General features: G+C 38.1%; 3 protein-coding genes across 8 annotated transcripts in view; 1 reads left to right on the top strand and 2 right to left on the bottom strand.

Moving 5' to 3' along the window:
* The window catches only part of efl1 (elongation factor like GTPase 1), an 82,991-nt gene extending 78,644 nt beyond the window's left edge, over positions 1–4,347 (bottom strand). Inside the window, 8 exon segments of the mRNA XM_056735320.1 lie at positions 972–1,095; positions 1,498–1,715; positions 2,299–2,436; positions 2,620–2,753; positions 2,835–2,919; positions 3,444–3,511; positions 3,597–3,696; positions 4,314–4,347. Of these exon segments, the coding sequence (XP_056591298.1) occupies positions 972–1,095; positions 1,498–1,715; positions 2,299–2,436; positions 2,620–2,753; positions 2,835–2,919; positions 3,444–3,511; positions 3,597–3,687 (858 nt within the window). The 5' untranslated portion in view covers positions 3,688–3,696; positions 4,314–4,347.
* A 40-nt stretch (positions 4,348–4,387) lies between these two features.
* On the top strand, positions 4,388–8,245 carry saxo2 (stabilizer of axonemal microtubules 2). Of its 2 annotated transcripts, none has more exons than XM_056735120.1 (4): positions 4,388–4,541; positions 5,345–5,524; positions 5,806–6,008; positions 7,230–8,245. In XM_056735120.1, the coding sequence occupies exons 1-4, from the start codon at positions 4,504–4,506 to the stop codon at positions 8,198–8,200; spliced, it is 1,392 nt and encodes a 463-aa protein (XP_056591098.1). In that variant the 5' UTR covers positions 4,388–4,503; the 3' UTR covers positions 8,201–8,245. The 2 variants fall into 2 exon arrangements, with proteins under 2 accessions (XP_056591098.1, XP_056591176.1); XM_056735198.1 differs by having other exon boundaries at positions 4,407–4,537.
* Positions 8,246–8,727: 482 nt separating this feature from the next.
* The window catches only part of adamtsl3 (ADAMTS-like 3), a 130,156-nt gene continuing 126,751 nt past the window's right edge, over positions 8,728–12,132 (bottom strand). For 4 of the 5 annotated variants that reach the window (XM_056734842.1, XM_056734676.1, XM_056734761.1 and 1 more), the window contains exons 28-31: positions 11,371–11,575; positions 10,857–10,960; positions 10,552–10,766; positions 8,728–9,678 (exon numbers count right to left, since the gene is read on the bottom strand). In XM_056734842.1, the coding sequence (XP_056590820.1) occupies positions 9,560–9,678; positions 10,552–10,766; positions 10,857–10,960; positions 11,371–11,575 (643 nt within the window). In that variant the 3' untranslated portion in view covers positions 8,728–9,559. Of the gene's footprint in view, positions 9,679–10,121; positions 10,204–10,551; positions 10,767–10,856; positions 10,961–11,370; positions 11,576–12,132 lie in introns of all 5 variants that reach the window. The other variant, XM_056735000.1, reaches the window with a different exon arrangement.

Raw genomic sequence — 12,132 nt, 5'->3', positions numbered from 1 at the left:
CACTAACCCCTAAAAACACTGAATTCGGATCTGTTGTGTTTGTTCATATGGTCATGGGAAGGTGTGTATTAAAGTGTGTGTGTACTCTCTAGTCTTTAGCGTGAGGTTTCAGATGAGAAAGTGATGTCCATTAGCACGACTGAAGCTGCATGTCAAGGTCTAAAATGGCACTTAAAAACCCAGAGAATATAATGAAGGCTGTCTGCTGTCACAATACCCTCAGTAACACTGTCCGCTCACTTTCTGTCTGTCACCCACTGCAGAACGGAGCAGACGGATGTAAATAATACTGCAAACAATCCATATGCATTTAAAGAAATTTCTCATCTAAGCATTCTGTCAAGATTTACTTACTTAAAGGATTCACTAGACATATAAGGAATGTGAATGAGGATTTCTGTCAAATCATACATTTATAATGAATCATTGATCTAGGAACAGGTGTGTATGAATGCTTTACAAACCGAACCGAAAGAACCAGCTCGCTGATCATGATTGTCATTAAAAAACTAAAAAAAATTACATGATTTTACTTGTTTTTAGCTTACTAAGCATAATGGGAGTAAAACAGTGCATGTAAACACACTCAATGTATTGCTATGTGCACAACCTACTATACCCAACCAACCTACTATAAGAATGTAAAATAGTATTTTCATAATTTAATAAGGGTTGCAATTTATTAATTACACGGTTGCCATAGATGATATGTATTTTTCCTACAGTTTTTTTATGTACCTGTAAATGGTTTGTTCCCCTTCCACCCTGTTGTCATGAAATGTGAAATGTCATTGTACCTAGTACACACGGCAACAAAGATCTTGAATCTTGAATGGCCCTATTGTGTTAACAACACTAATCTCGTGATATTCATGTGGCGTCTCATTATAATATCATATTCATCTATAATGACATTTTATGTTTACCATTGTCTTTTTTGATGCATTTTTGAAAAGTTTAGTGTGCACTACCTGCGCTCCCTTCATGATTCTTTTGGATTTAGTGTTGAGGTAGAAATCTCCCCACAGGGTCTTGAGCAGAACCCAGGAGCGGATGCCCATCTTCTGACTGTACATCTCTGCAAACTGATGGATCCTGTCTCAAAAAACATTGATTTTCAATTCAGTATTTGTTATATAATTTAATTTCCAATTACACTATGGATGAGCAAATAATGCATGGAAAAATGTTTTATGTTGGGGTGTACTGTGATTTAAATCCACTATGTGGATTTAACACAACATCCATATTTCCTTCCGAAACCACTGTACTGTTTTATAACAGGTCAGACTGTTCAGAAATCCACCTACAATCATATCAGCACTCTCCAGCACTTATTTCAAGTATCTGAAACAGCCATTATTTAACATGACAAACATGTCAATGACGATTCAATCTTGCATAGCATGGATTGAACCACCATCTTGTGGTTAAACATAGGTACTACAACCACCTACAGGACCAAGTGTGCCGTTTGAGAGAGAATTCAAAATATACCTGAAACCCCATCCATCCATAGCGCTGGCAAACACCACATTACCCCGGTCAGGGCTGAAGTAGAGATCAGAGTCATCGGTTTCTTCCAGACCAGCGCTCCAGTCGTACACCTGATCTCCGGCGCTGTTCTCCGTTGTGATGCTCTGAGCTCCTGCGTCTTTCTCTGCACGCTCCTCCAGAACTTTAGATGTGAATAATGAACCCGTTACCGCATTCACCTAGAGAACACACATCATTTAAAGGGACAGCTCACTCAAAAATGAAAATTCTGTCATCATGTACTCACGCTCAAGTTGTTACAAACCTTTGTGAATTTTGTGTATAATAACAATATTTGAAAGAATTTGTCACCAGCAGATCTGGGGCACTATAGACTCCCACATCAGGGAAATAATTACTATGCTAGTTAATGGTGCCCCAGAATTGTTTGGTTCCACATATGTTTCGAAATATATCATTTGTGTTCAACAGAACAAAGATTTTTTTTATAAAGTTTTGAAACAACTTGAGGGTGAGTAAACGATGATACTTTTTTATTTTGGGGTGAAATGTCCCTTTAAGTGTAATTGGGAGCTATATTGAAATAAATTATTATTAATTTTTCATTGATCCTTTGGGATGAAAAGCTGAAATAAAAACTGAACTTATGTTTTAAATGGAGGGTAAAAAATTGTGTCGTAAATATGCTTTGAGCACACAAAATCCTTCAATGACATAAATTGCACCACAGAAAATAATTATAATCGTCAAAGCACGTGACAGCCTTTTAACACGAAATAACATTCAAAACGAAAGCGTCACCTGCTCCAGTATCTTCTGCAGGTGTATGAACGCCTCTTGTGGTGTGAGTTTCAGCTCCACGATCAGACGGTCGATTTTGTTGATGACGAGCACAGGACGGATGTTCTCCAGCCAAGCCTGACGTAAAACGACTTGCGTCTAAAGCAGAAATAAAATTATAGTCATGTATGATGATAACAGACATTCTGACATGACGTAAGAAGATAATAAAGTATACCTAAGTATGTAGGTATATGCAAAAGTTTAATTTAACAAGACATACAGGAAATTTCTAGAGGAACACAATCGTAGAAACTTTTCAAGCTTGAATCATAGACATACCTGCGGACAAACCCCCTCGACGGCGTCGACAATGACGATAGCTCCATCACACAGTCTGACAGCAGTGGACACTTCAGAAGAGAAGTCCACATGACCGGGAGAGTCGATGAGATTTATGAGGTATTCGTTCTCTCCTGCAATGACAAAGGCACTGTTTTGAGCACAACAGTGCGTTGTGATAAAACAGTAGAGCTACATAGGGTGGACACCATCACCTGTTGTGTAATGTAATGTTATGGCGCTGGACTTCATAGTGATTCCTCTGATCTGCTCATCTTCCCTGCTGTCCAGGTATCTCAACTGCATAAAGAATATTAAGTATATTGATAAGAGTATGGGATTTTTTATTTTAATATGAACACATTTTTTTGTCTTATTTGTAATACAAAATAGTTTTTATAGCAAATTAGCATAAATTCTGGATAAAATATTAAACCATTATGGACTAATACTTTATGTTCATAAATGTTTTTTGTATAAAAGTAAAAAAATAATGTCAAAATGTATTTATATAAAAGTCTTAATTCCAGTCTTAAAACACGTGTTTTAAGGAGTGACAGGAAAGCAAAAAAAGCAAACTGTCAATAATGTATTAATTTATTCTATTGCTATATATATATATATATATAGCATACGAGAGATTTATCTTCATTGTTAGTTTTTTCAGATTTTTTCTGTCACACCACAGGACACATTTAGCGCTTTTTTGTGAACTACCCTTGAGTTCTTGAATAATTTCTTAAAATGACATTCTAATCTGCCAAATGCTTTTATTTAATATAACAATACCGTAAGTACAAGATTTGTGACTGATGGCTGCTTACCTTTCCTGCTAAGCGGCTGGATATAATGCCATTCGTGGCAACCAAGCAATCTGCTAATGTTGTCTTTCCTATGAGGAACACACATTTATAAAGATGTTTGGTAAACATGAATGCTCTTCAGATGAAATCAAAGACACTTCTCTATAAACATACCGTGATCCACATGAGCAAGAATACACATATTCCTAATGCTTGATGTTTTCTTCTGTAGGGCAATGATCTTCTCCAAACTTGTGTGTCCCATTTTAAATATCTACACCAAGAAGACAAATAACAAAATAATCTTTATATCAAAACAGTGCATATACATTGATCCTAAAAAATGAACTTCATGGAATTATATGGGAGTTTCAAGAAGAAAGTTGAACCAACACGTGTCAAGTAACCATTGATAATTCATCACATTGACAGCCAAAAAATGTCCAAAATGCATTTGTTGATTTTCTAAACATACACAGTGCATAAATTATTTTATCATTCCAAAGTTCATAAATTGAAGTTTGTTTATAAAATGTTAAAATGTCTCTTTATTTATTTAAACAAATAACAGATGGTTTATTTTGCAACGTAATGCAGTGACGTATAAAAACAGCAAATCATATCGTTCATCCTTCTTGACAAAATCGTGTTATAAGAGAACACACAACATTCACATTAATTTACTCACAAACGTGCAACTTCAATACAACGCACATTTAGATCACTAAAGGCTAACAAGCTAACTAAAAACATCACGTATTTATCACAAACAACCGAATGTTGTTTACGTATAACGTACGTAATATCACGTTAAACACAACTGCTCACAACAACCCGTTTATTAATGAAACGTTGAATTCATTACTATTAGAAATGACAACAGACACTCACATGTTCCTCCCGGTCCCGGAAGTGTGCTCGTACAGCGTCGTCGTACGTATCGCGTCACGCGGCGGCGTCGTCGTCAAGACGCTGTGATCGTTGCCGGGGAAACAGGACGCTCATTGAAAAGTAGAGCAGACCGTTTGAAGTGCAGACAGAACGGAAGAAATACGGTTTTTCACGGCGGTAAACCGAGGAAATGACACGACTGTGTGTCTGTGAGATGTGCAGCTGTGGGTGAGATGATATTTAGGTGTTTTAATATCGTTACGAACGAGAATTTTGAATCATTTCTATTGACATGGTTGAATTTAAGGTAACACATCCTGAAACCTAATCCTGAGAACGTGCAAAATCTTTAATTAAATAATTAAATACTTTAAATAATCTTTATTTATTGTAAAACATTTAATAATCTAAAATATATGATACAACAAGTAAATAATTGAAAGCATTTTTATTTATTTTTAAACTTTTAATCATTTAATAATTTCTGGGGACTGAAAGTGCACTTTATATTGAAACTTATTTCCTTCGTTTTTATTTTTAACACATCTTAAATTGTTTTGCATTACACAATTAGAAATGCAAAAAATCTGCGTGTTAGGATCTACTTTTGGGACAAATGTGCGCCTAATTTTGGGGGCTTTTACATTTGTAAACTCAAAATCTAGTTAATAATCTTGTATTGTAAATAAATGAATAAATATATAATGGAAATATTAAAAGGACTCATTTAGTTTCACTTTAAATCTAATGATGGCCAGAAGCTCATGGGTTTAAGAATAGAAAATGTCATAAAAAAATAGAAGTCTAAGACCTCCTCCATATAGGCCTTGCTTAACAAATGTACTGCATAGGCTTTAGAAACAAAGTTGTGTAGTTGTTGCCCTGGACAACACAAACATGTGTGGGAGTTGCAGGTACTGATAAGTGTTTGTTGAAGGATCTGAATGAGAGTAATGGCTTATCTGTGGCCTTCTTGAGCACATCCATTGTTTCCAAATAAGTGGCCCTTAAACGTGTCTTTATTTTTTTAGCCGTCATCGCTGCACGCATCCGACCACGGCACTGTACAGTAAAGGAGGTCACAATAATGTGGTAACGGAGTATTCTGAGAAATATCCTGCTTATAAAGGTCACATCCGTCCCAAAAGCCTCAAACCCCAACAGGAGTACAAAGCTCACCAGAATGGCATGGATGGAACCACCACCTTCAGGTACAGTCTGTTACTGACATACAGGATTCATTCAACACCTGATGGAGATTGTTCAAACGATTCATTAAAAAAAAACATATCCTTGAGTGAGCTTTTGATCATCATAAACTGTATGCAACTTTGTAAAACGTGCCAATTAAAAGTCCCACTTTTATTTCAAAAACAGTCGTTTTTTGATAAACTGTTGCAATGTTGATTGAAGAAAGATTTCATAATGACTAAAGTTTTGTGCAATTGTGTAGGATGAAATGTAAAGCTTTTCTCTATCTCTCTATCTTCAGATCAGACTATGTCCCATATAAGGTCATGCGACGTCCCGAGAAACCGCAGGCCGAGTATAAGCCTAAACCTGGACAGATTGATTTAGGGACCACCTATAAACAAGACTTCAATCAGTATGAAGTGCAGCCATTCGTTTCCTCGCGCCCTAAAGAGAGAGCACATACTATAAATGCAAAGCTGGACACTGTACCCACCTACAAAGGTAATGACATTATGTCAGTTAGGTCATGTGGTATTTACTGAGCATCTAGTTTCACAAAACTACAGGAGCATGAAATGTACAACAACTTGAAAATTTGTTTTTTCAAGTGTGCATACTTTCAGTTTGCTTTTTATGTCAGTTAAATTTTCTCGAAAGACACTACTTGACTTATTGACAGAAAAGCATATTTTATTGACCAAAGCAAAACATTTTTTTAAATAAAACCTAAACCCACACCAAACCCCAACCCTAACCATAACACGCCCCTAAAATCAGAGAGACGAGTGAAAACCAATGGTCTAGAAGCATCTAATCCTGGGTGATAAGATTAAACAGTAAACTGTAAATTTCGTCCTGAAATCTGATTGGATGATTTAAATGTTGTCCCAGGGTCAACAACAGGACAAAAACTGTTGGTGGTGGCATAAACAGGAGAGCCGGACACTTGACTTGTTGTTTGCATTTTTTTACAAACTTAACGTTCACATGTTCAAGTTAATTCAGTAACACTATTATATAAATAATATATATTTAGTATGCTTAAGTATGTGAAGTTCACTTAGCTTAAAGAACTTGCATATACTTGCAGTATGAAAACTACTAAACTAATGCTTTACCGAAAGTCTACTTCAAGCTCTCTTTCATAAATAAGAACGCTACAAATACTGTAAGTTCAGTATATTTATACGTTTGAAGCACGGTTGCAGTAATAAAAAATGAAATGGTAATGAAACTTTACTGTTGTTACACTTAAAGCATACTTTTACAACCCAAAAAGGGAGCCAGTTCCCAACTACTAATGTAGCTACGTAAAGTATACTTAAAAATATAGGTTACTTGAACTTTACTTAAGTATACTGTATTTGTACAACAATGAACTTGAAATATACTTATCCTTGTAAGGGCAGTTACACACCAGCGAACAGTAAATGTTCACAGAACTTTCTCTAAACGTTTTCAAGAACATTCTTGCAGTAGCGTCTTTGCTAAATGTTCTAAAAACGTTGGTACAAAAATATTCTAACATTGTTAGTGGAGATTTTTATTAAACTCCATAGCTTAACGGCAAAACGTCATTATTATTTTGTTAACTAGGATTCTGTTAGTTTGTTAAAGTTGTTATAATTATAAAATATTGATCATGAACCAGGTATTTCACTTCTACGTTGTACAACAAATGACTTCTTTTAACAATATACACGTTTGTATCGTGTTTCTCAGAGGATTTTCGTCAGTGGGAAATCAGCCGCCGGGAAATAACCAAGCCTGATGAGACGTATCATCCTCCCACTACAAAATTTGGAAATTCCACAACATTCCAGGATGATTTCATCGTCAAGGCTCTCAAGCCACGTAAGAGCTACAAGCCTCCAAACGCCGCCAAGCTCTCCGACGCTCCCTTTGAAAATGTGACCAGTAGCCAGCTTTCATACGTACCACACCCTGTGGAGGCCCGTTACGTAAAACAGGTGGAAGAATACAAACCTAGTAACCAACCGTTCCAAGATCTCACCACACACCGCAAAGACTACCAAGGCCTGCCGGGTCAACATCCCAAAAGCTGCAAACCAGAGGCGCTCAAGGTGGCCTCCGACATGCCCTTCCAGAGCAACACGGAATTCCGGGACCGTTTCCAGCATTGGCCTGTCTTCCTCCCCGAAGTCCACAAGTCCGTGGAGTACACGAGCCCCACAGCCCACATGGACCTGAGCACCACTTCGCACTCCGATTATATCAAGCACCAAGTCCAACCCTTCGTGTCCGCCAAACCCTTCTTGCTCCCGAAGAAGTCTTCCGTGCCCTTTCAGGGCAACACCACGATGAGGGACGACTTCCAGCCGTGGGATTCGCATCGTCGAACCCCGTTCCGGAAGCAAGAGGAAATGCACCGATCTAGCGGGAAAATGGAAGATCTTACCACCTTCAAGGCCCATTACATCCCTCACCAAACCAAGCCCAGTCAGAGCTTCAAGCCCCATAATGCACCTCTGCGGTCCGACGCTCCCCTAGACCATGACACCATGTATCGCACCGAGTTCACACCCAAGAAAATCAGCATGTGCCCGGCCAGTTTCGAGTCTCCGCCGGGGTTTGTTTTCGATAACTACGACGATCAAGGCCACCGGTTCTTCCGCAAGTTGACGTCAGTTGACGTGAAGGATACTCCTAAGGAAATGGCATTGATAGCTTGAGAAAGTCATCGTGTTGTGCTTATATAAAGATGACAGCATACAGTATGATCTCTCAGATTTGTTCTTATCCTGCTGGATATCCTAATGAATTAAGACAAGGGAGCGGGTGAATCAAACAACGCATCTGTCTTTCATAAATTATTAATTACGTTTTAGCTTGCGTAGGTTTACTATTTAATACTTATACAATATTTAAGAGATATTATGTGAGGTACAGAACTGAGTTACTGAAATCTGAATCTGACACATGTGCTAATAAAAACAAACATATTCCAAACTGCAATTCGTAACGTTCGCCTCTATATCGCCATCTGTGTTTGAAACATAAAATTGCAGGTTACTTTGGGTACTTTTATTAACACAGGTTCTTCTAAACTTCTTTAAATTATAAATCATTATAATTTTTGCAAGATTTTTGTTTATTGTTAACAAACAAAGAATTGCATCTTTAATTAATGAAAACATTACAGAATGTTGTGTGCATTATTATTCACTGTATCAAATGAAATTATAAAAACAAATGAATATTATGAAAATGATTGGTAAACCGTATTTATTGTATTTGTCCACATAAAATGTTTCTGATATATTGACATGAATAGAAGCAAACTGGTGATGCAACGTAGCAATGCTTCCTCTACTCCCAAACAAAAATGCAATCGACTAATTCACAAATAAATTCAGTGAGTGGTTTATGTACCTATTACAACTTTTCTTTATGTAATTCAAATCCATGCATTAAAAAGCCAGTAGGAAACATAATATTGGATACAATATGCAGTTTTCGCTCATAAATATGGATTATAAAGATAAACTAAACCGAGAGGTATGAAAATAAAATCAACATTTTCCTCACTCAATGTACAATATTGCACTCGAAAACACATTATATACATGACGTATTTACAATGCAGCACATATAACACAAAAAGTACATCTAAAGACTTCTGCAGAACATCAACAGGTCTTCCGTCATACATTCTTCTGGTAGAAACATAATAAAACATCACTGATATTAAAGTAGGGCCTTCTGATAAAATAACAGATCATGGTGAAATGTCAATCAAGTTCATTTTAAACCTCCGTCCTGGTCCAACAGGATTCGTCTTCTAAAATCCACAACAAAACTTCATGTCTCTTCAATTAACATACATGGAATATCAGGTTTGGGCCAGATAAATCAAAGGTGAGTCTTTGGACATCCAGTGAGCATCCAGTGGTCTAGAATACACTCATCTGCCACTGGTAGACTTCTTTTATTTCTAAGCACTTCAAGTGTCTGAGGGTCTCGATGACGGATTTCTGTATGAATGAAGACAATCAGTATGTCTGGGCCTGGTGCAGTTCTTCTGATGGTCGCTAGGTGGTGCTGGTATCCTGTGAGCAAGTCTGACAGCAGCGTTGTCGATACAGATCCACCTGGCAAAGCCGGAGACGTTTCACCACTGGACAGTAATGTGTTCTGTCCTGACACTCACCTAGAAAGATAAAGTAAAATATGAAAAACATTAATGTATACAGACAACAACAACTTAACAATAATCAAATCAATAAAATCATCATTTATTCACCCTCATGTTATTAAAAGCTGTATATAACTCTTTCTTCTGTGAATCACATAAGAAGATATATTGAGAAATGTCATAGTGGTTTTTTATACATACAATGGAAGTCAATATAAATGTAAAACGTGTGAGGACTGTGCGTGACAAAATCCACCGTACAGCTCAGCTTCACAAACCTTATTACATTATTTCATGAGGGAAATATCACAGCTACATCTTTAATAAATCCAAAACACCATCTCACTCTAAAAATAATAACTCATTTATTGGCATCATTTTATTAAATATTTCTGCACCCAGAAACAATCGTGATGACTCAAAATGACATTTCAATTAAATTACAAAGAGCAACGTACAATACACGAGGTAGACGTTTGGACGTTAATGTTCGGCGATATTAATGCAGCTGCCAGATGGGATTCCTGAAATGAACCGTAGCTGAAAAAGTGGAAAAAGCATGAGAACATGAGAATATTCTCTCAGGAGTTTGTGATAACTTGTAAAAAGCGGACAAACAGCAGGTATTAAGAGTGACGAAATGGGCCAATTCATTGTGTCCTCCGGGTCGGTAATATTTTCCCTAATAAAACACGAGTACTGAAAGAGGCTGCCGTGGCCCAAAAAAGATTCTTTTCACACTTAATTCACGCCTTATAATGTTGAAATGTCAATGCATTAGATATCAATAACTATCACAGCGAGTCTTCTGCAAACAAGCTGATAACAGATCATTAGTCAGAACTTTTTATTATTTGAAAAAAGATGATATGAAGGCGAAAGACTCACTGCCGCAATAAGTGATGTTGCAGTGTTGCCAGGTAACGGGTCGCGGTTGCCAGGCGCATTGCTGGTCGGGGAGAGTCTTCTTTTTCTGCCGATGGACGCATTCCACTCGACGCGACTGGAAGCCGCTGCCGCACGCTGCCGTACACGTTCTCCACGGCAGGACCTTCCAGTGCACGTCACACAGCTCGGACGAACAGTTCCTTGTGGTCGGAGGCCTGAGAGGGGTTTCAAAATAAGGTTAACATGGTTACTATTAAAAATGAAGTAAATTCAGCTGTGAATGTTAACAATTATCAAGTCTGCACCTTTCTTTTGCGTCACATGTTTTGGATGTAGAGTTGGTGAAATGGTGACACGATACAGTCCTGCTCTGTGTTGCCAGTGCCGGTCCCAAACAACGACCTGTGCACTGTTAAACACATTTATGTAACACTGGATGGAGATTCTTTAAGGGATGATCAGGTATAAAAATACATTTTCGATTGGAATAGTACTACAGAAATTTAAAGTATTAAGAATTTATAAATGTCTGTCATCATTAACATGTTGTTCCTAACCTGAGCTCAACAAAAAAACAATTTCTGGATTAACGCAATTGAACGGTCCTGGACCACTATTGACTAACATAGTAGTTTGTTCAGCTTTTATGATAGTCAATAGTGCCCCAGAACTGTTTTGTTACAGACATTCTTCCATACATATTTCTTTTTGTTCAACAGAACAACACATTTTATACAGGTCATGGTGAGTAAATGCTGACAGAAATTTCATTTTTGGGTGAACTATCCCTTCAAGTTCAAATGCATATAAATAACAAACCTTGCCCCAGGAGCCGGTGATCCACTCCACGCAGGCTTGCGAGCTGCACGCATCCCGGTCTTTAGGCCGAGGGGTCCCGTCACACGCTGCGCTGGGCAGGACCCTCACGCTACCGGAGGCCTCCACCTGCTGACAGGAGACCCGCCTCTCTTTGAAGCCCCGCCCACATGCACTGGAGCATCTGGACCACACCGTGGACACCCAGCTGACAAACAAAAGAGTTCAGATTGTTACAGTGCTTTGTAACTGTGATTGTATTCTTTTGAACTAAAAAAATTTATTGGTTGAGATGGGCCGAACAGTAAAGGTTTAGCATCATATAGAGGTGAGGGGTTTCTTCTGCAGTTCTTGAAGAGTGCGAGCTGAGTGTGCGACACTGTGATCCACAAACACACACACACAGAGTCGGTTTAATTGGTGATCCAAACAGCTGGATATATTTGGGCTTTGAAAAGCACAGCTTGTCTCCGTGTCACCGGGGACGGCGGAGCCTCGGCAGGGCGTTCGGGGTTGTGTTCGAGCGAAAGTGCAGTAACAAAGACGAGCTTTGTGCAGGGATCTCCTGTTGATGGCTCCGATCTGACGCTAAGCGCTTTCACAGAGCCGTATGATTCATGGGCTAAGCCCGGCCGCATGGCAATAGTCAGATGATGTTTTTGGCATAACCGTACATATAGAAATCATCTGTCCGGTGTGAAAGCCTCATTCAATGGGTTTATGCTATAAAACATGGACTGTGATAATGAGGCGGGCTGAAATGGT

The sequence above is a fragment of the Triplophysa dalaica genome, chromosome 1, assembly GCF_015846415.1.
Source record: "Triplophysa dalaica isolate WHDGS20190420 chromosome 1, ASM1584641v1, whole genome shotgun sequence".
Lineage (NCBI taxonomy): Eukaryota > Metazoa > Chordata > Actinopteri > Cypriniformes > Nemacheilidae > Triplophysa > Triplophysa dalaica.
This window is presented reverse-complemented; position numbering and strand designations above follow the sequence as displayed.